The sequence below is a fragment of the Sebastes fasciatus genome, chromosome 6, assembly GCF_043250625.1.
Source record: "Sebastes fasciatus isolate fSebFas1 chromosome 6, fSebFas1.pri, whole genome shotgun sequence".
Lineage (NCBI taxonomy): Eukaryota > Metazoa > Chordata > Actinopteri > Perciformes > Sebastidae > Sebastes > Sebastes fasciatus.
Window position 1 is genome coordinate 4,549,956 of NC_133800.1, and position 23,797 is coordinate 4,573,752.

A 23,797-nucleotide genomic window follows, 5' to 3' on the forward strand; every position below is an offset into this window, starting at 1 on the left:
AATAGTAAAAATTCCAAACACAAAATAGTCGGTTTATGAAAGAGGGTTCACTATTTTGCATAATGGACATGGTATTAAAGGGATAGTTTGGGTGTTTTGGAGTGAGATTGTATGAGGTACTTATTCATAGTCAGTGTATTACCGACAGTAGATGACGGTCAGTACGCCCCCAATTTGGAGAGACAGATAGGAGCACCAGCACTTGAGCAAAGCAATGTATTTGATTCATGTACGTAGACACAAATTTCACTTTTTTTCGTGACACTCAGCACGACTTTCAATAACGTTTTTTTTGTGCTTTTTCCTACAAATGTCCGGCAACACGTGTCAATTTACGCTCCAGTCATTTCAAAATAAAACTACTTAGGTTTAGAAATAGATCGACTTGGTCAGGCTTAGGCAACAAACTACTTAGTTAGTTTTAGGAAAAGATTGTGGTTTGGGTTTAAATAACTCCGAAAGTGCTCTAACTTAAATACAGAATTTACGTGACAAATAAATCAACTTTCACTTGTGGTTTCACACGGGACACGAACACCGGTCCACACCGACTTCCTCCCTACACGGCGTTCGCCGCTCTTTATACTTCCTGGTTCACAATTACGTGGATTACATACAGATTGATTTCATGCTGACCATCCTGAAAAAAAATTGAAATTTGTGTCTATGCACACGAATCAATACATTCAATTTTGTCGAAAATTTCACGAACTGCTGTGTGACTGAGCGGATCTGATAGTGAAACTTATCTACGTTTTCTTCAAAGCCAGCAGACTCCGTTGACGACAGTATAGATAAGTTTCACTTTGGAAAATATGCTAAATATAGGGTACACTTAAACCCATAAATCGATATATATAATTTTTTTTAGGTGAGCCTTTCTTTAAAGGTCCCATATCATGCTCATTTTCAGGTTCCTACTTGTATTTTGTTTCTATTAGAACATGTTTACATGCTCTGTTAAAAAACACTTTATTTTTCTCATACCGTCTGTCTGAACATACCTGTATTGACGCTCTGTCTGAAACGCTGTTTTAGTGCATTTCAACGGAATTGCAAAGGAATTGTTTACGTTTAAAACCGTGTAATAGTCTAAATATCGACTGTGTGTGTATTTTTCCGTATATTGAGCGTTTTGATAGTTTAACAGTATTTAAAAAGCCCCTAAACCTGCTTTATAATATAAAAGACATGAAAATCTCACTTTTTACAATATGGGACCTTTAAGGTGGCTAGAATATGTTTTGCTGCTGGGTCCGTCCACAGCGGTACATTGCTTTCCTTCCATGGTGGTACTCCCGTCTGCTTCTCCAAACTGGGGGCGTGCCGACCGCCATCTACTCAAAGTAATACACCTACTATAAGTTCCTCATACAACCCCCACTTCAAATCACCTGAACTATCCCTTTAAGTAGAATTAAAGCATCTTTGTCCTGTTGAGGCAAGTCTCTACGGAGCGGACTGGAGATGATGATTTAATTGTGGAGCTGACTCAGATGAAACTTTAAAAAGCTCAAGGAAAACATGAATGGCTCAACATAATTTATTTTCATTTTATGTTAAAATGTACAGAGTTCTTTGAAAGTACTTGCTAAGAAAGAAAGAAAAAAAAAAAAACAGAATAAATGGAAATACATACAGGGACAGAGTAGAGTTGAGGCCGCTGAGCGCAAACCAACTTTCACTGCGTGCCCAGCCGTCACTCCTCTCGTTATTTTGCGCTCTCTCTCTCTCTTAGCATACAACGCAACATGTACAATTACAAAGGATACAAAAAGGGAAGCGATATAAACAGACAGAAATATACTGAGCTCCTTTTTACATGCCTCTTAAATGTAAGGAAGTCATCCTATACACACACAAGTAAAAAAAAAAAGAAAAGAATGCCAAGTGACCTTTAGATATTTGTAGTCCTTTTTGTTTAAAATAGCATTAATATACTACACAAAGATAGAAAAACTCTAGAGATGAGATGGAATGGAGAGGTTAAAGGCATCTTAAAGTCACTAAAAGTGAGTGGTAATTTTTTTAAATTTTGAATTTCTTAGTAATTATTACCCAAGAGGCGAGCTAAAAAATATGTATTTTTTTTTTTTTTTCCTGAAACAGAAGTGAAAAAAATGACAGTACCAATATCAATGTCAGAGTTTCCTTTTTATATTATAGAAAAAACATTTTTCTCTACAATAGGTTTTTCTAAAGTCAAAAAGAGTCAGCTTGTGTCATAAAAGAAAGCTGCCCAGTCTGATAAAATTCAGAAAGAAACAAAAACACAACAGAAGTACAGAACAGAACAATACACACAAATAAAGTATGCAATGTCAGGTCTGTAAGAAAATGAAAACTCCTCTTTTGACTTTTGAATACTGGTACATGGAGCGACAAGGTCAACCGCTTCACCCCTGCGGGTTGAACGCCACAACCAGCAGAACCTCGAACACTTCCTCGCCTCCGACCCTGCTTTTATATGAGTGTGCCTCTATGTGAGGGCCGAACCATGCACTAGATCAGGCATTTAGGCACACCTTTTAGAAAGGTTTACTGTCTACTGCCATATTTCTAGCCAATGGGAGTGCAGAATTTTGCAGAAAAGGAAAATAAAAAATACAGTTTTTAATAGAATACACCATTCAAAAGCAGACTCCTGGACCTCTCTGGGTCACTAACACTTAAGGAGGAGAGGTCAGCTATAGTTAACCGACTTTCCTTAAAGCAGTTAAATGGAAATCCCACCGTTTTGTTCTGCATTCCCTAAACTGCTAAAAAAAACAAAGGCTGACATAGTACACCGTCTGTCAGTGGAGTGTGGACAAGAACAGCTGAATGTTTCCTGAGCTAGCCACCGATTGGCGACGGCTAGCCGGCGTGTGTGTGTGTGTGTTTGTGGGTGTGTGTGTGCTGGATATCGGGAAGTACCAGAATATTTACATCTAAACGTTTCAGAGTGGCGGCAAACTGGAAAATAATGCTACTTGTTTGGACATTTGATAAGACAGTGACGCGCTCGTCTCTTCCGTGTCTTCGCCGTTTTTTTTGGTACAACGAGGTCCATCCGGGGAAGACTCTGGAAACAGCTCAACACCTCAAACACCGGAAGGCCCCGCTCCCGTGCTCTTTCTGGAAACTAGGTGAAAAGCCGTCTGACAGAGTGGCCGCAAGAGATGTTGGGGGGTTATTTCTGAGAGAGCGAGAATGGTGTCGTCACCGTTTCAGAATGCCACACATATAAAGACCAAAGCATATAAGAGGTCGGACTGCACACGAGTATTTCAAAAAACAACAAAAACGACAACAAAAATAAGATTTCAACATTATGTTTAACAAAAACAAAAGTCCGCCTACAATGTTTCATCGTCTCTTTTTTTTCCAAGGTAAGGCTTCCTATATCAATTAAAAGATTGTGTGCATGGATGAATATATTCAGTTGACCACTGTTTTTCATTCGCAGTCTGACAAAGCGAGCTACTCCTGTATTGTCTTTCTCTGTGTATCTTCCTCGTCATTCTTGTCCTCCCCCTGCTCTCCTGGAGCCTCCTGGGCCTGTGTGAAATCACATTACAGAGGACTGTGTAGGCCTGGCCCGAAGCAGCATGGCGCGGCAGAGGTCCGTGTACACACCCCCCCGACCCGGAACCCCCACCCACTTGCTCCCGTACGCAGCCAGCTGGGAGGGGAGGGGAAACGAGCCCAAATGAAAAGGGACAAAATGACAACATAGAAAAAACAGAAGACCCTCTCTGTCTCCGACCACCTACGCTCCCGCGTGCCTGCCGTGGGCACTGGAGAGGGTGAACAGGAGTAATGGACATTTAGAGTACAGCGAGTATCAGCTCTGGCCTCATGTCTCCTTCCTCAACTTCTTGGCTGCTCATCTGCTCATGTAAGGTGACTGTTTTGGGACGCCGGCGTAGCTGTGATGGGAGGGGCCAGTGTACATCATGTTGCCGTGGTGATTGGGCTGCATAGGCTGCTGCGGGTAACCCTGCCCTCCCATCATGCCCATCTGCATCTGCATGGGGTACTGAGCTGGCTGATTCATGTAAGGGGGATTGCCGTGGTAACCACTGTTCATCATGGGTTGGGGCATTCGGTAGCCGGCCGACATGGCGTTAAGGGGCATGTTCATGGAGTTGTACGGCGCCGGCGTGGGCATGAGGTTTGGCATCATGCCGCGCTGCACGGCCAAGGTGCGCGGCGTGCCCTGCATGGCCACGGCCCCTGAGCTGCGGCCGTAAAGCTGCTGCTGGTGGGGGGCCGGGGCCAGCTGCTGGGTGGCTTTGGACCGGATGGAAATGTGGCCTTTGACTGTCGCCATCTGGCCCTGTAGCCGCTGCGTGTGCGGCGGGGGTCCCAGGCCGATGTTGGCGGTGGGCATGTTGCATTGCAGCTGCAGGGAGCCCAGGTTCATGGAGCCGGAGCTGAGGTTGGGGGGCGGGGTCATGGTGGGCTGGCCCTGAGGGAGAGGGGTGTGGGGCGAAGGGGCCAGCCCCGGGTTGGAGAGGGAAACACTGGTGGCGTAGGAGGTGACCGAGGCCGAATGGGAGTAGGGCATGGGGTGGGGGTCCATGATGGTGTTGGTGAGCTGCTGGAGTTTGGCCAGGCTGAAGGTCGCCGAGGGCTGGGGGTAGCCCCCCGTGCCAAAGTCCTGACCCATGCGCTCGTACAGGGAGGGTCTCCCTCCTCCGCCTCCACTCTCGGGTATCTCCATGATCATGGGCGTGGAGGCGAAGCCGTTGCCCATGCTACACTGGGACAGGGCCTGCTGTTGTTGTTGCTGCTGTGGTGGAGGTGGTGCTGACGGTGGAGGCTGGGGGTTGGGGGCTTGTTGCTGCTGAGAAACCTTTTTTTGGGACTGCTGCTGCTGCTGCTGTTGCTGCTGCTGGTTGGTGCTGGGAGGCCTCTCAATCACACCACAGCTCTGAGGAGACTTAATGCCACAACCGGGGGTGTTGGACGGTGGTGGGGGTGGGGGTGGCTGGGGCACGGCGCTGCCTACATTACTGGCACCCGGTCCGCTGTTGGGCCCCGGTCCCGTTTGCTGGATGAGACTACAGCTGCCCATCGCTAGTTGGGATCCTCCCGTTCCTGTGGAAGATGTGAGGCTGGGGACCGGCACGAAGGAGCAGCTGTTGGACTGGGAGGAGGACGGGGTAGCAGAGCTTGAAGAAGAGGAGGCTGATGACGAGGAAGCCGTGGAAGCTCCTGCGACTACGGCGGCAGACATTCCCCCTCCGTTGCCCCCATTCCCCGTTCCATTCCCCCCTCCGCCCATGGTGGAGTCGTAGCTGCTGGGGTTGTCATAGTTCTCCGTGGTGCTCTCTATGCTGCCCAGGTCACTGAAGCCGCTGTCCACCACCTGCTGCGAGTGGTCCGACACGGACGGTACGTCCATCATTGGCGACGTCTCCATGTTCTGCTGGGAGGGGGCAGACAGTGAACTGGGATGCTCTGGCGTGATCTGGGTGTACCCCCCTCCGGCACCTCCACCGTTGCCCCCCGTGCCTCCGGTGGGGCCTGGCGTCCCTCCCCTCTGCCCTGCTGGTGTCGTGTCCATGATGCCCGAGGGCAACCCCGGACTGTTCACCGAGCGCACGGATTGACTGGGTAGGGGCGGCGCCGGGGGGTTAGGAAGGGGGCTGCTGTGTTGGGAGGCCCCGCACTCCTCGACTAAGGCCAGAGCTTCCTCCTCGGCCTCCCCCGTGTGGCTGTAACTCTGCAGCGTCCGGCAGGCAGCTAGGGTCTCCTCGCAGTCCTGGTATGCCCCGTGGTGTGGCTGGGGTTCCGTCTCTTCGTCCTGGGCTTCCCCCTGTGTCAGGGACTGGACGGCCTGCATGGTTTCCAGGTCCAGCTCATTGGAGTGGTGATGGGGGTGGTGGGGGTGATGGTGGCCCAGCTCCTCTTTGAAGTCAGAGTGCTGGTGAGGGTGCGAGTGCGGATGTGTGTGTTGGGGTTCCATCAACAGCGTGACGTCCTTGTCGTCGGAGTGCAGGGACTGGAGCTCCATGGGCTCAGAAGGAACAGACATGGCCGTCACCGTTTCCACCGCCGCGGCAGCTGCAGCAGACTCCTCCTGCTCTCTGCGCCGCCTCTCCTCCTGCTGCGGGTCGGCCGAGGAGGGCCGACACTTGGCCTCCTGCGCCTCCTCCTCAGCCTCCTCCTCCTCCTCTTCTTCCTCCTCCTGCTTGCTGACATAGTCCCGGGCCACGCTGTTCTCTGTGTCTAAAAAAGCCTCTCCGCCTTGGGGTTCTTCTTTGACCGGAGGAGAGCTCGCACGGGAGGCGGGCTCCTCCTCCTCATCTTCGTCGTCGTCTTCGTCTTCAGAGTCCTGACTTTTTCTCTTCTTGCTGCTGCTGTTGTTGCTGCCGTTGCTCTTGTCCTCCAGGTGTCCGTCGCCTTCGTCGTCCGCGTCGTGGTCTTCGCTGCGCCTGCTTCCCGAACCTGGCGTAGGTGCCGTTCGCCTGTTGATGCTACCGCCGCCGCTGCCCATGCTGCCGCATTCCTCTTCCTCCCTCTCCTCGTCGTCGTCGTCCTCTTCCCTGTCGCCCACATCTGTGTCCTGAGGCCGGGACTGTGGGGCCCGGGGCCCTGAGGTGGAAGAGGAGGACGAAGGGGACAGCAGGGGACGGGACGGTGGACGGCTGGGTTTGTCTTCCTCCCAGGTTCTTTCAGTCTCCTCCTCCTCATCCTCTTCCTCCTCTGGTTCAGAGGTGGGAGGTGGTTTGGGGGCAGGTTGTGGTGGCTGGAGGAGGGGGCGGATCTTGGGCGGTCTCCCTCTTGGCCTCTTGGCCACCTTCTGCTCAACAGGTTTAGGGAGATAGTCGTCTTCGTCAGAGTCTTTCTGCTTGTTGTCTCTGTCGATGCTGGTTCTGCAGACTCTCTTGCTGTTCCGGTCGTCTGTCTTGAGCAGCTGAGGATCTTTGTCCAGCTGCTGCTCCAGCTGCCGTTGTCTTTCCTGCTCCTGCCTGTCTGCCTCCTCCTGGGCCCGCTGCAGGTACCAGCTCCGGGGCTTGCGGCCAGGCTTCATCTTGATTTTGGGGGGTGGCGGATCCCCACTTTGGGCCTGGCTGTCTGTGGCCGCTCGCTGGCCGGGTCCACCGCTAGGTGGTTTTCCAGGTCCTCGTTTCTTCCAGTGCAGCGGTTTGCGGCTCTTTCCCTTGGGCCAGCCTTTCTTCTTCTTGACTGGGACCTCAGGGTTGGCCGCCGGGGTCTCTGATGGAGTCGCTGGCAGAGCAGCCGCAGGCTTCAGCACAGGCGTTAGCTCTGAGAGGGGGGGCAAGAGGATAAGCCAGTGTTAAATAAAGCCGCACACATACTCTTTATATAAACACAAACCAACCATCGCTAAATCCTGCTCACCGTCTTCCTCTGAATCTGAGAGGTTGGAGTGCCGGCCCCGTTTGGGCGCTGGGTCAGACAGCCTCATGGCAGAGCGGGCTGGGGGGTAGCGGTGCAGCGGGTGTCCCAGGGGCGTCTCTTCCTCCAGCCTGGGCATGGGCCTCTCCGAGTCAGAGTCTACAAACGGCTCATCCAACACCTCCGTGGTCTCAGAAATTGTCTCCGTCACCACGCTGCTGTGAGGGTGGCTGCGCTGGCGAAAGCGGCGCTTCCTCAGTGGCTTCTGGGTAGAAACAGGACAGGTTACTAGGTGCGACTTTGAAATTTAGCTTGAAATGAGAACTACTGACGTTAAGGACTGACCCAGACTGACTCAGATCAAGATTATAGTAAAAAGCATCGACATAAATCCAGTTTTAAATACAACAGAATGCAAATTTATAGGGCTGGGACGATACACCTATCTACCGATTCGATTCCATCACGACACTCGGGTGCCGATTCAATATGTATTGCGATTTTTAAGTATTGCGATTCGATATTACAATTCATTGCGATTTTTGTTCACTTTTTTAACACTACACCATGGGGAAAAGTTGAATCACACACTTCTAAATTATTACAGTAAAAATGTTGATGATTTTCAGCATGTATGTAGTCAGAGATGTCCTGAAGTCAAATATGTCAGTCATTGTCTGGCATTATTTATTAATACATTCCCCTCACAAATTAATGGTATTTTCTTTTTAATTTATAAGGGGCATGTAATGTTTTATACTTCTGGTGAATATAATCCAATCAATCTTATTTCCATATATGTATTTTGTATATACAGTTCCCTTTGTTAACACCTTATTTTGTAAACCAGACGTAGTAACACATGTATACTTCCGCTAACTCCGTCTCTAGCTCTCCCCGTCAGCCCCGTTTTCTTTATCCATCCATGAATGCATTGAACATAAATGTCAGTGTATGGGTGCTCTACAGTTGTAGCGTCGGCCCATTTGACCACGGAGATGAGAGCGACGGCCGGCTCGACCGCACGTTACCACAATACGATAACGTTTCCTGTCCATGACCGAGTTAGCATGCAGCTTGTCTAGCTCTGCTTTTCTTGGTAATGTTTGAAAGCCAAAGTGTTTCCATCCTTTACTGGATGTGTAGTGTTTACCACGTTGGATTTAAAATGTGACGGTGCAGGTCGAATCCACGCAGACCCTCTGTCATTTTCTGCTCTTCGTTTCAGCTCGCTGCGGCCGGCAGGGGGTTTGTTTCGGTTGACGGATACGGAGCGGATTTGGCGTCACGTTACTCAGACTACAACAATAAACTAATAACCTTCTACCTCCATATAGACTCAAATGATGCAAATATATTCTGGCATCAAAAAATGTATTTCAAAATTGTAAAAATAAAATAAATAAATAAGATAAATTGTGATACATACAGTCATGAATTGATTTCTTTCCCACCCCGACTAATTCATTTAGATTTTTTGAGCCACAGAAATTATGAATCAATCTTAATTGTGAGATTTTATCATGACACTGTTAAAGTTTCTTACCTTGCATTTGAGCCCCATGGCAGGCTTGGTGAGGATGGGCGGGGAGCATGCTCTTCTCTCTTCATCGTCTTCGTCGTCGTCATCCTCCTCTTCTTCACTGCTTTCACTGAAGCAGCTCTTCCTGACAGGCAGAGACTCATTCAACCTGGAAACGGCAGGAAGCGGTGCCAGCCCCTCTCCGGGCCCTTCCAGCAATCTGGGCTTCGGGCCTCTCTTTTTCCTCGGGGGCCGCCCTCTCCGAGTGGGAGTTATGGAGGGGTGCCTGGCCATGTCCAGCGAGTGAAAGGCTGTGGATTCTGCTTGTCTGTCCAGGGAGAAAAGGGAGGGGGGGCTGCTGGCAGAGCCGGCGGTTTTCCCTCCCTCCGTTCTCTCCTCGTCTTCGTCGTCCTCGTCCTCTGCTGGGCGGATCTTAGGTGGCCGTCCCACCCGCGCGCTGTCTTTCACCTTGCCCCAGGGCCAGTTTTTGGGCGGGCGCCCCCGTGGTCTGCGCTCTCCGTTTGTTGGGGGAGGAGGACGTGGTGGCTCTGGGACGGAGGGTGGACAGCGAATGGGAGGGGAGGAAGTTGGAGAGCTTTGGCTAATGGGAAACCCCAGGAAGCCCTTTCTCTCCTCTTCTTCCTCCTCGTCCTCGTCGTCCTCCTCATCCCTCTTCTTCCCTTGGCGCATGTGCCAGGATATTGGTGGGACTTTGTGACTTGGTTTGATCTATTTACACACAAAGTAAAATAAAAATCAATCAATAACGATGTACAACAAGTTTAATGTCGATCTATTATTTCCAACTTCAACAAATTCAACGTATTTACCTCCTTGCGCTTGTCTTCCTCTTGTTCTTCATCCTCCTCCTCGTCGTCATCATCTCCGTCGGGATCAGAGACCACGGTGTTGGTTACGACGACGGGAGTCCAGCGGAGACACTCGGGGTCGACATCCAGCTGCCGCGGCCGGGCCTTGAGACGGGTCATGTGGTTTGACACTAGCTTCTCCCGTCTCACCAGAACCAGCCTGACAGAACCACAGCACAAAGAAACACGAGCGTCAGACCTCTGCATGCAGGTTTTCCTACATGCAAGCATAGAGAACTTAGAAGAATGTGTGTATGTCAGTATATGTATGTGTGTTATTGTTAGCTGGCCACACCCATTAGGTGTGCATATGTGTGTGTGTGTGTGTGTGTGTGTGTGCAGTAGGGGCGTAAGAAAATATTGATACATATATATTGCGATATTATGTTTTGCGACACTGTATCGATTCTCTAAAATGCTGTGTGGATTTTTAATTAACCTCTTAAAAATCTGCCGCTATTCAGTCTTTCGTAGGTTTTGGCGGGCTCAAAAAGCTAGCTTAAAGCTGGAGGGAAGTTATTGATATCATATGAAACGAGAAACTCGAAGGAATCAGGAAGGAGTCACACATACTTGATATGCATGTTGTGAAGGAGGCTAAATAACGCTTCAAAGTTAGGCTAAATTTTGGTGAGGAAAAACTGGCATGGCCATTTTCAAAGGGGTCCCTTGACCTCTGACCTCAAGATATGTGAATGGAAATGGGTTCTATGGGTACCCACGAGTCTCCCCTTTACTCTGACCCAAAAACCCAGTTTCGTAGGTCAGTACTGACCGTACATTTTTAGTTTACTGGCATAAACTGAAACTGTGCCAATTACACTTACACCAACTGCCCATCATCCTTCCCTTTCAGTCCTACTGTTGCTAAAAGTTGGCTGAATAGTAAGTGTCAAATGACTCGGGTGTAGGTCAGTATTTGGGGGCGGCTGTGGCTCAGAGGTAGAGCGGGTCGTCCACTAATCAGAAGGACGGCGGGTGTGATCCTGGCTCCTGCAGTCTGCATGTCAAAGTGTCCTTGAGCAAGATACTGAACCCCAAATTGCTCCTGAAGGCTGAGCCATCGGTGTGTGAATGAGCATTTAGATTAGATCCTGATGGGCAGGGCAGGTTGGCACCTTGTATGGCAGCCTCTGCCATCAGTGTATGAGTGTGTGTGTGTGTGTGTGTGTGTGTGTGTGTGTGTGTGTGTGTGTGTGTGTGTGTTGACATGTAGTGTAAAGCGCTTTGAGTGGTTGGAAGACTAGAAAAGCGCTATATAAATGCAAGCTCATCTGACTGTAATGCACAGTGGGTTACCTCAGGAAGATATTTTGGCTGCTTAGGCCGAGATCCAACATTTCATTTCATTTCATTGTAATTAAGAATTCTATTTAGAACAGAAAGTGTTATCAGGGTTTTAAATTGAATAAAGTTAACACCTGTGTTAAAAAGCTTTACAAGAATAACTGAGGACGCAATTAAGAGCTGCAGGGGGACACCTAACCTCAGTGGAATTTAAATACATCAGACTGCATCCACGTATTATTCTAGGGACTGTGTGAGCAATGATTTTACTATAGTCTACTTTAAAGGCTGGTTTTGTTTACATGCATGGTGTAACCCGACTCCAAGCCACATTCTGTTTCGCTTGGGTTACAAGAGCCTTTCATACTTTGTGACAGAGTACTGACTCACATCCAGATCCTCCTTCTGTCTCTCACTGCACTGTAGTGAATTATATAATATGTAGGGCTGTCAAAGTTAATGCAATAATAACGCACTAACGCAAATTTGTTTTAACGCCGCCAATTTCTTTAATGCATTAACGCAACTTGTGATTTTTAGGTTGCAAATAGGGGTATCATATAAAACTAGAAAAACCTAAGGAACCCATTGGTACCAACCATGTCATACTAGCTTGTCGTGAAGGAGGCTAAATAACGCAATTGATATTTCTGAGGATGTAGCGGGCTCAGTTTTAAAGCTAGAGAGTGAAGATACTGGTATTATATGGAACTAGAATACCTAAAAAAATCCATTGGTACCAAACATGTCATACTAGCTTGTCAGGAAAGAGGCTAACCGTAAGCTAAATTTTGGCGAGAAAAAACTGGCATGTCCATTTTCAAAGGGGTTCCTTGACCTCTGACCTCAAGATATGTGAATGAAAACGGGTTCTATGGGTACCCACGAGTCTCCCCTTTACAGACATGCCCACTTTATGATGATCACATGCAGTTTGGGGCAAGTTATAGTCAAGTCAGCACACTGACACACTGACAGCTGTTGTTGCAATGTTATGATTTGAGCATATTTTTTATGCTAAATGCAGTACCTGTGAGGGTTTCTGGACAATATCTGTCATTGTTTTGTGTTGTTAATTGATTTCCAATATTAAATATATACATATATTTGCATAAAGCAAGCAAATTTGCACAGTCCCATGTTGATAAGAGTATTAAATACTTGACAAATCTCCCTTTAAGGTACATTTTGAACATGCGATTAATCGCAATTAACTATGGACAATCATGCGATTAATTGCAATTTCATATTTTAATCGACTGACCGCCCTAATAATAATGCTAATGCAGGAGAAATAATGATGAAAATAATTAAACGAGTACAGCTCAGTGTTTTCATCGTGATGTACCTGTAACACTATGCAATCTGGAGGAACTTTCAACTATGTGGGATCTACTGTGTGAACCACTGGAGTGCATCCTTGACCCATTTACTAAATAACATGGAGCGTGTCTTGAGTGTATGAGCCAGTCCTTTTCTCTGACCTGTCTCCTCGCTGCTCCAGCATGGTGAGGCTGTGCAGGGTGGTGGTGATGTCCTGCGGGCAGATCCCGGTCAGTTTGCTGAGTTGTCGTATGGTGATCTGCCGATCGCGGACCTCATGGAGACACTCCAGCACCACGCTGCGCCAATAGGCCATGTAGGACAGTCGACCTAGGTCCGACAGAGGCTTCTCTGGAGAGCCTGGCTGGCCCTCGCGCTTGGACAATAAGTAGCCTGCAGGGAGGGAGGAACCAAGGACACAGACATCTTGAGCCCAAAAAAGATCATATTTTCTATTTTGTAATTGATTCATTTTGTCTATCAAAAGGAGTATCAACAGATACATTTCCAAGTTATTGGTGGTGTGCGTTTTGTTTAAGGCTGAAGCCACTTACTGAAGTCGATGAGAAAGCGTCCGTAGCCCCTGCGCTGGTACTGTGGAAGAATCATGATGCATGACACGTTGTATTTCTGTTGACAGTGCTTCTCCTGGAGGAGAGGGAGAGACGCAGACACATTCCACCATTAGAAAAAAAAAAAAAATAGAATGGAAAGTACCTCACAGAGCGGGCCTGTGTGGGTGTACAGCAGCAGGGTGTTGATGGTGCTGCGTCCGCTCACTAACTGCTGTGTTTTTGGCAGCGAGGTGGCATGTTAATGGGAGCACCTGCGTCTGCAGAGTCCACAGAGGGTCAACGGAGCTCACAGCGCCCCAGTGTTTATCTGGGACACAACATGGACATCTGTATGTTTTTGTAGGAATGCACCTGTGTGGGGTGATGCCGATGCTTTTCAATTTCATTTCATTTGAATATTTTTTTTTCTCCATTTCGGTTCATGTCGGGTTTTTTTGGGAAGTTTGTGCCGGGGTGGTTATGATTTACAAGGGCTGGGATGACACACCCATCTCCCGATTTGATTATATCACGATACTTGGGTGCCGATTCGATATATATTGCGATTCGATTTATTTACAATTTATTGCAATTTTTGTTAACTTTTTAACAATAGACCACGGGGTAAAAGTTGAATCATACACTTGTAGGGACTTTTACTTTAGAAAATATTTAAATTAATGCAGTAAAAATGTTTGATTTTCAGCATGTATGTAATCAGGGATGTCCTGAAGTCAAATATATCAGTCATTGTCAGGCATTATTTATAAATGTTTTTTTGCAATCACAAAATCAAAGAATAAATACATTTCCCTCACAAATTCGCGATTGTTTCTTTTTAATTTCTAAGGCACATGTAATGGTTTTTACTTCTGGTGAATATAATCCAACCAATCTAATCTCAGGTCGTATCCACGACACTCTGCTGTTTTCTACTTTAGCGTTTTGGCTCGCTGTGGTTTGTTTTGGTTGACGGATTCGAAACGAATATGACGTCACGTTACTCAGACTACAACAATAAAAGCGGTAACTTCCTTCTACCTCCGTATAGACTCAAATGAAGCCAATATATAGTTTTTTTTCCCCCACCCCTATAATTTAAACAGTGGTGGTCTTGTGGACACTGAAAATAGAAAATTCAGACTGAATGTAACTTCGCCGAGAGGCTGTGGTTAAGAGGGACTGAAATCGGGAGCGTCATGGGAGCATCATACCTTGGAGAAATAGCCGACGAGGTGGCAGCCTTTGCTGTCGTTCTGGGTCAGGACGTAGAAAAGGAAGGGCTCCACATCATAGTAGAGGGTCTTGTGGTCCAGGAACAGCTTGGCCAGCAGACACAGGTTCTGGCAGTAGATTGTGCTCACATTCCCATCAACCTGTTGTGGGATGAGTGAAGAAAGACATCAGTACGACACAATGACAGAACGTTTCCAAAAAATCATTCAGTCCCAGATACACTGCTGCCCAGAAGTACATCATTAAGCTGCTGTTAGAGAGCTGTGGAACAAAGTGAGGGTGAATGGAGTAGAAGTTAGTGTCAGGCAATGATCTCAGCCGTGTCTCTGGAGACCTCGATGGATAGAGAGAGGGTGGAGGAGAGAAACAAAGAGCTGCAAAGAGAAAGAGAAGGAGGGAGGTTCGTGTTGGCAGCTTGCCAGTTATCTCTGCTCTCCTCTGAGCGAGGATGGACTGCAGAGCGGGGAAACAGGAGCTGCTGTGGCCATGGCCTGCAGACGGCAAGACACCGAATTAATCTGCTGCTGCGCTACGACACCCAGAACAAGAGCTCAACTGTGAATTGGTAATTAGGAATTCTTCTAATAATAATAATAATAATAATAATAATAATAATAATAATAATAGTGACTTTCCCTGATTATATAAACAAAAGAATATTCCTCTATGGTAGGTAGGGATGTCAATTAATCATATTAGGATTCGGACTGATCATTGTGCTGTATATGCATGATATGAATGTTAGTGGGACAGATACTCCCACTGTGTTAAATAAAAATTTGTGAGTATATGACCTAAAATGTATATCACAGTATTTGTTTTGATTTTTGCGATGACGGCATTATATTGATATTACAAAATTAAAAGGGATACTCCACTCAAAACATGATGAGGGGACATATAGGAAAGAAAACAATTTTTTTAGTGTTTATTGGCACCAAATAAGATTGAAAATGAGTAGGGATGCACTGATACCGATACGAGTATCGGGTCCGATACTGTACTCATGTACTCGTACTCGCAAAGCGGCTTCGATACAACGACACCGATACCACTTTACAGCAGCGCGACGTTAACCTCTCGTCACCATCTTTTGGGTGCTCACGCTCCACCTCCCTGACGGTGCGAGCGAGACAGGCCGGTGGTGCGCCCGACCCCGCTGGGCCGGGATCCCACCTCAGCCGGCGCTCACTTTCATTGCACCACGGGGTTTTGCTTGAACCCTCTAACTCGCGCGTACGTCAGACTCCTTGATCCGTGTTTCAAGACGGTTCGGGTGGGTTGCCGACATTGAGCCGCACTGGGAGCAGGGAGACCCGTCACGGTGCGGCGAGGTCCGGACGGGGAGCGCTGTAAAGCTGCAGCCTTGAGCCTTTCCAAGCCGACCTAGAGCCGGTCGCGGCGCACCGCCTCGTACGCGGGACTCCCCGGCCTGCCGTGTGTCGCTCACACCCTCCAGCTGGCTGTTAACGAGGGTCTTTTGGCACAGAGAAGTACTCGTATCGGTATTCGGTATCGCGAGTACCCAAATGTAAGTACTTGTACTCGGTCTGAATAAAAGTGGTATCGGTGCATCCCTAAAAATGAGGTATAGGGCCTACGTGTGTTTTGGGAGGAGTAGCCAGCCCCATAATGTATGTGTACTGTGATTCACTCAGAGTTAATAGTAACAGCCAGGCTGTTGTTTTGAGTTGTGAGGGAACTGCAGCCGATTGCCGAGCAACCTGGATCTCAGCAATAAAGAATTTGGAAAAAACAAATGTTTTTTCACTGTTTCATTATTTCATTATTCCCTCTTTTCACCAAAGCCAAACTGGGAATTACAATACATTTAAAATAATTTACATCTTTGAAGGAACCGAAAGCTGACGTAACCTTTTACATCTTAACCCACATGAAGAAAGAGTTTGAAAACATACAGCGTAGATGCTGTTGGACCGGTACTAGAGATGCACCGATACTGTGATATCGGTCCGATGTTGACCAGAATAGCCGTATCGGATATCGTGACAATGGGGTTGATCTGGTATCGGATACCGTTATTTTAATAAATAACAATTTAGTAAATGTATTTCTATGTATTTATTAGTTACATGTTGTCTTACAAAGTTAAGAGAGCAATGTGTAAGTCAAGCCTGATGTTGCCTTAAACATGAAAGAATGATCCCAGTCACTTCCACACAGTGAGGCCTACAGCTTATTAATTAAACACTGGTATAGGATCAGTACTCGATATCGGCCGATAACCAAAGCCCAAGTATTTGTATCGGGACTGAAAAGGTCGGATCGGTGCATCCCTAACCGGTACTGTACAGAAGACACATGGACCGTGAGCAGCGCAGTACGGCTGCGGGCGGCTCATTTACAGATTCTCCGTGTGTCGCCTATTTGTTCCGTGTGATGCGTGCGGTTCTCAGCAAAAACAGACAGTGAAAATGATCTGTTGAGGGCTGGCAGCTCCGCAGCAGCAATGCTGTCTGTGTGGACGCCACAAACGTGGGCGCCGAAATGAAAAGCAAAAGATTCCGTGATGAAACGGAACGGCGGTAGCCTGTAACCGTAGACATCCTGTGTGGGTGTGATGTAGTTTATCAGGCGTTGTATCTACCTCGTGTGTGTGTGTGCTAAACCAAAACGTGTGTGTGTTTATCACGTTAATGACAGTATTGCAAAATCCATGTCCGTGGCCGAACGCGACACCGTCGATGAAACCAGTATACCGCCCACCTCTGGTGGGTTAGGGTGACAATCTATGGAAAGCATGGAATACATATGTGAGAGAGGATTCGTTGGTCTGTACTGTGACTATACTGGACGATTGTGTCTAGACCGAGGTGACTAGCAGAGTTAGAACGCTAGTCGCAGAAGAAGAAAGGCATCTTTGGTAAAGGATGTGGCTGTAGCGGCGCTGTGGTTTGTGGGTTCATCAGAGGCGTCTCTGTTACAGTGTCATCCACAATCACTCACTCACATTCTTTCATCATTCTTCTGGTCTTTCAGTTCATTAAAAGAGACTGTTTGTAACTTCTTAGACGTATAAATCATTGCGGGTCGGTGTCCCATACGCGCTCGCGTGTGGCTACGCTGTGCAGACTCAAGACTCCAACACAAACTACACGGAAGCACCAAAACCGCAAAGTTCTATCTAGTGAAGCCCGTCTTGCAAAACAGTGTTGGCCGCGGTCGGAGGACGCAGGGGAGACTGTAGCTTTGGTCTCCAGGGCCGGAGTCTCTGCTGTACTCTGCTCCTCTGCTTGCCTTCACTCACACGGCGCACTCGTTCTCACTCTTTCACTCCACTCTCACATGCATGCGCGCACACTCCACACTGCAGAAGAGTTAGTTTAGCTCTGAGAATATCTAGTGAATGTACAGTGGACGTTTGTGCAGAAATAAATGCTGCAGCTCCTCCAGACCAACAGAGGTTTCCCGTTTCTTGTGAAGTGACGGGGCTCCGCCGCGAGAAACGTTATCGTCTCCGACCAAAACTCCGGTGTCTCCCCTGTTCCCTCTGAACACGGTCGGGAAGCTGAAGCAGGAAAGGCCAACACTAGGATCAGCATTGATTCATGGAGAGACCTTTGTCTGGTCAGCTAACATTACTGCCAAGCAGCTGAAATATAGAGTGATATCGTGGTTTTAGCTGACGTGTGTCGCCTCACTGTTTTGAGCGATGCTCGTTCATGTCTATGAAGGGCGAGCACAAGCGCGAGCAACAGGACGCTGACTTTTGTTGACTTAACGGCCACAGGTGTCGCTGTTAACAAGCAATTTCTGATTCTTACATAGAGTCCCTTTAACTATCACCATCATTCAGTCCATCTTCTTTCTAATCAGCTCCTCACCTCGTACACGGACACATCGTCCTTCCTGTAGATCTCGTTAGCAGGGGGGTGGAACCAGTTGCACTTCTTCATGTGCTGGTAGAGGATGCTGCGACTCTTCATGTAGCGCAGGCAGAACTCACACAAGTAGAGTTTGGGTAGTCTGGAAAGGGGAAAAGGGAGTAAGGGGAGCACAGTGGAAGAAGGAAAAATGTTTGTAAAAAAGTCACAGCTGGAGCTGAAATGAATATAAATCAGTATGTATAAATATTTTGACAATTCTTTCAAACATTCTTCTGTCTTCTATGACAGTTAATTGAATATCTTTAAGGTTTCGGTCAGACAAAACAAGCAATATGAATGTCAATTTGGGCTTTGGGAAAGTGTGATGACATTTTATGGACCAAGCGATTAATCAAGAAAATGCCAGATTAATTTATAATGAAAATAATTGTTTCTTGCAACCCTTTTCAGAACTCTTGTTGCCTGAGACATGCGTGGAACAAATAGGATTTGAACAACAGCAGATTTGGTAAGAATAGTAAATATTCAACAGTTACATGCATGATAAAAAATGAATACACCCTCAGAAAATCTGAATCAAATTGCCTCGCTGGCTCTGGCTGGTTACCTGCCAAAGTAGGTGGTACTGTAAACAAGCTTATAATTGAGCTCCATTACGCTGGTGGTGATTTGCTATGCCTACAAGCATGACTGTGAGCTAAGCACATTATGTTGTTGTGCTTCATTAGGGCCATTAGCTTACCTGCTGTACTCCTGGGGGTAGGGAGACGAATACCACGTCTGGATTTCAAACTTGCCAAACTCGATGACTGACGGACAGCGCATCTGAGGGTCCGGCGGACCTGTCACCCCGACTTTCTGTTTGGGTGAGCGATAAAGATGGAGGAAGAAAGGAAGGGAGCGACACAGAGGGTCAAGTCCAGGTTTACACTGCTGGAGTGATTGGCAGATCATACGGCCAAGCAGACGGATTACACACCAGGGCCGACTGGCTTAGCACCTTACACTAATGCTGTGTTCACACTACGAGCTACAAATCAAAGTTGAGCCGGTCTCAACTTCTTTCAGCGCTCCAATGACACATCAACCAATCATATCAAGTGACAGCCCCCTCATTTGCATAATAAAGCAGAAATGCATAAAGAAATGTAAAAAGAATACAGAAATAAATCAATTTGGGGAAATAAATAAGGGGTTCAATGCAAAGGGGAAAAATAAATATAAAAAATAAACAAATAAATAAATAAATAAAAGGAAAATATCAATTTATGTCACATTTTATCAATTAATTAATGACTAGATTTACTTTCCATATTATTTTTGCTACATTTAATGACATAATTATTGATTTATCTTTGATTTTGTGCAGGTTCCATCCTCCATAACTGGGTGTCATCAGTAAGACATCTGCAACACGGGCCAACCAGTAGAGCCCCCCCAAAAAAGATAACATTAGAGCTAAAACAATTAATCGATTAAGTCAGCGACCAAAAGCCACTTCTTTTTTTATTTCTCCCCGGGGATCAATAAAGTATTTCTGATTCTGATTATTACTTTGGGATTCTCAGAGAGACCAGGCTACCTGCTGGCATGACGATGGAGCTTTAAGTGGAGCTGTTGTCTCAGACTTTTACGAGAACAGCTTCTGCCTGTCGTTTATGATGATCACGTCCTCTGTTCTACTGCTGCTCAACCTAGACAATCACATCTGCCCTTTTCACACATCATTTACTCCTCAGCCTTCATCAAATACTTAAACACTAGTGTGAATATTCCAGCCGGAGAGTTTTTAATATGACTCCCGTGATGCCGGCCAAACACCCGCTCTCTGGTCAATCCGCTGCTGCGCTGCATGAAAAGGGCCGTTAATGTGGCTGATTTCCCCTCTCTTCAACTACACTGGCTAGGCTAACACTGTCATTAGAGCTGCTACTCAATATTCACTCCATCCAACATAGGATGTTCTTTGACACCATAGACTGTGTGTAAAGATGGACGACATGACAGCTCCCTAAAAGTGAAGCTAAAAAATCTTGATCGCCTGCAGTATAGGTCATAAGTCCCGCCTTCTCCATGTTAGCGGATGGGATATGGACCAAACTAAACAGTCAAAGTACACGTCAAATCATTTTTCTGATAAGTTTGGTTTTAATTAGTTATTTGATGCTATAAAAAGGGGGTGAGACGTCATGATTGGCAGCTGTGCGTCTCTCTCGCTGACAAGCTGTGGCTGTGCTCGGCTCGCGATTGGTTCGGGCGGGACCCTCAATACTGCGGTTCTTCCACCGGATCACTACAGCGCAGACTCTGGCTCCAAAATGATGTGAAAATGTGATGGCAGCTCCCGTATCTGGGATTTTTATTTGCTTCACTTCTGTACGGTGGGAGGAAGTGGGGTCGTTGCGTCGTCCATCTTTATATACAGTCCAGGTTTGACACCAACACTAACTTTATGTGCCTAACTGATACATGGCAGAGGACTCGTGCACTTAACCACGTCGTGCCTCCAGGGTGTGGTTCCACTGAGCAGCCCGGCCCTTTCATACACAGGAGATTCACAAATGACAACACCATAATTGTACCGGAGTGAAGTTGTTGTCCCTCATTATTTGCATCTAGTGGTTATTTAAAACTGAACCTTTGATCCTCACTGTATCCCTGCATCGATGCTAATGTCTGATTTTAATACACACGCTGAATCTAGCAGTTGTTCCGTGGCAGATTAATCTATTAACACAACGGTCTCACAGCTCATTGACTTTTCCACCCACAAAAAACGTGCCTCCATCCTACAGACCTCGCCTGAGCCACTGACTTCATCTTTTACGACCTGGGTGTTGTTGACTCTGCCCTTTCTGACCACATTCTCATCACCATTGACATCCAGCTCCCCTCTGCTGCACACCGTGGCTTTACATAACATCACATCCAATGACTCCAGCCTGGCAGCCTCTGTCATAGCCTCATTATAGGTCTCACTCTACGACGTGGCAGCTCTTCAGGTCCTCCCTTCCCATTGTCCCACTTCTGTTCATTCAACACATTTTAATTCATATACGGTCTCTCTTGTCTGTGTACCTGAAGTGCCAGCTCCTGGATGTGTCTGAACAGTTCGATGTCTTTTTCCGTCAGGTTCTCGTGGCCGGGCAGCTTCTCATCTTCGTCGCGCCAGTCGCTGCCTTCCTGATTGTCTGGGGATCGAGACACAGAGGCGACATTAATGCAAATCTAGTGAGGAAGCTATTTAGACTAGACTGCCAAGATCGATTTTTTTTACAATGGTGCTACTGCCACAGCGGGCAGACATTGAACATTGAAGCATTTATACATAGGCCTGATAATCAAACAATGTTGTCTCTCTAAAGTAGGGGGGATTTTTGCGACACATGGGGATGGATGAGGTGAAAGACAAACATGCAGGTCCTAAATCAAGAATAAAAGTCCTTTTGCCACCTCGCTCTGTCGTTTACTAAACAGTGCGAATGGAGTTAGCTTCACTCAGTTCTTCTGGGTAAGTGTGTATGTGTGTGTGACGGAGGCGTGTGTTTTTGTATCTGGAGGGAAGCAGGGAACGAGCCTGGAGAGAGCGGACGAAGAGAAGCACCAAAGCAAGTTTATACGTGTTGAGTTCAGAAACCGTGATGGAAGATGTTAGCCTCTATTACGAAAAAGACGGTCAGATTAGCCCCCACGTTGTTTTGCCGTACGTATATATTAACGGTGGGAATCACCAGAGGCCCCATGATACAATAGCATCACAATACAATCTTATTGTGATTTTAAACATTTTGCGATATGCTGATTATTGCTATAAGATATATTGCGATATATTGCAATTTATTACCTTTTTTCAACTGCAAATGATGCAGTCAGTCAGCATCCGTTTTATCTAATAAGATAGTTTTCTTCGCCAAAATTTGGTGTAAATTTGGAGCGTTATTTAGCCTTCTCCCCGACAATACCGATGCCAATAGATTCCTTAGGTTTTCTATCATACCAGCATCTTCACATTAGATTATTTATAACTGAGCCCGTTACAATTGTATTGATATTTTTCCCCACCCCAAGTGTATACGCTAGGCATTACAGTAAGAGCGTGTAAGAACTGACTTCAAAATAAAAGCGACCTTCCGGAGAACGTGATTTCACATTCATTCAATAAGTCATTCCGTCAGTCAATAACACATAAAAATGAATACATAAAAACACTTAAATGAATAAATAAAACAAAATGAATATTAAATACTGAATTAAATAAAAAATGATAATTCAAAAAAAGCCTACTGTCTGCAAAAAAGTATTTCAGAGAAAAATACAATTTTAATTGTGTGAATAATAAGTCAAACTTAATGATAAAGAATAGATTTCCAAAGACCAACCTGACAAATCTGACACCACCCTCAGAGTGTCATTGAGAGACTTCCTGTTTCCACAGACCAAGTTTACTTCAAAATGATAGCAGACCACCTCAGAGTGTCACTCAGACAATACGAGGAATTGAGGAATTGTGGAATTTCAAAATTAAAGCCCTTTAAAATGTAATATAGGCTACGAGCTGTGTTCTCCCCTAAATTCAGATTAGTTTGCTAGAATGATCAAGCTGGTATGAACTTCGCATCGTTCGGTGAAATCAAACAGTTATCTCATCATCTCATTTCCAACAGCTCCAGCAGGAGACCCCAAACTTCCCTTTCCCAGGCCACATTAACCAGCTCTGACTGGGGGATCCCGAGGCGTTCCGGGGACAGTGTGGAGATATAATCTCTCCACCTAGTCCTTGGTCTTCCCCCCGTGGCCTCCTCCCAGCTGGTCGTGCCTGGAGCACCTCAGGGGGGCATCCTTACTAGATGCCCGAACCACCTCAGCTGGCTCCTTTCAACGCAACCGAGTAGCGGCTCTACTCCGAGTCCCTCACAGATGATTGAGCTTCTCACCCTATCTCTAAGGGAGACGCCAATATCGAGATATATATCGTATATCACGGTATAGCCTAAGAATATGGAGATATCATTCATAAGCCATATCGCCCAGCCCTAGGTGTAGAGATGCGCATGTGTTTTCAATGATAAACCTACTGCTGTGGCTGATGTGGCTTTTTATTCATATGTACGGTAAACTGGTTTGGAATCATCACTCTGGATTTGTCACAACCTGGATTCATACAGGTTGTATATAAACCTGCTTATCCATGATTGTACAACACATTTTTCAAAGTGGGTCAAAACAGACACTGGTGCCAGTGAAACTTGAAGTGAATGCTCCCAATGCGTCTGCTCCGTCACATTTATTCTCTTCTACAGCGCACGGTACTCGAAAAGGGAACTGCAGGTGGCCACTTCATATTACAAAGCAATTTCTTTTGATGCACAAGCAACAATTTTCCGAGGCTCGGTCTACAATTTGCAAATAAGTAACTTGAGGGGCGGATAATTTTTTAAAACGGGAAGAACACTGAAGCACCGTCTATGCGTCGCAATAACAGCTGGCAGTCTGTTTGTTAGTAAACCAGTCGAGTCTGATCAAAGTATTGGGAAAAGATGCACGAAGATACAGTATTTTTAATGTCACAATGCTGACGGCTCATTAAAGTACAAGTATTACCGATTTATACAGTGGAAGTTTTTGAGATGTTAAAAATCATAGCCTGCTTTTTCATGTTTTCAGAGTCAACTCATTCATAATTTCTGTTACTGCAGTGATGCAACTTTGCTTTACGCCCTGGTCACTACACACAATCCAGTACAGTCACATCCCTTTATGTACATCACCTATCACTTATATTACAACTCCAAAGCCATTTATGAT

The 23,797-nt window shown here is 46.4% G+C and overlaps 1 protein-coding gene across 4 annotated transcripts in view; it reads right to left on the reverse strand.

Annotated features, from left to right (window-relative positions):
• Nucleotides 1-1,527: 1,527 nt before the first annotated feature.
• kat6a (K(lysine) acetyltransferase 6A) overlaps nucleotides 1,528-23,797 on the reverse strand; it is a 46,921-nt gene continuing 24,651 nt past the window's right edge. For 3 of the 4 annotated variants that reach the window (XM_074637241.1, XM_074637243.1, XM_074637242.1), the window contains exons 8-17: nucleotides 21,071-21,183; nucleotides 18,735-18,850; nucleotides 17,990-18,131; nucleotides 14,123-14,284; nucleotides 12,909-13,002; nucleotides 12,516-12,747; nucleotides 9,706-9,904; nucleotides 8,900-9,604; nucleotides 7,357-7,618; nucleotides 1,528-7,260 (exon numbers count right to left, since the gene is read on the reverse strand). In XM_074637241.1, coding sequence (XP_074493342.1) covers nucleotides 3,869-7,260; nucleotides 7,357-7,618; nucleotides 8,900-9,604; nucleotides 9,706-9,904; nucleotides 12,516-12,747; nucleotides 12,909-13,002; nucleotides 14,123-14,284; nucleotides 17,990-18,131; nucleotides 18,735-18,850; nucleotides 21,071-21,183 — 5,417 coding nt within the window. In that variant the 3' untranslated portion in view covers nucleotides 1,528-3,868. The remainder of the gene's footprint in view (nucleotides 7,261-7,356; nucleotides 7,619-8,899; nucleotides 9,605-9,705; nucleotides 9,905-12,515; nucleotides 12,748-12,908; nucleotides 13,003-14,122; nucleotides 14,285-17,989; nucleotides 18,132-18,734; nucleotides 18,851-21,070; nucleotides 21,184-23,797) is intronic. The other variant, XM_074637244.1, reaches the window with a different exon arrangement.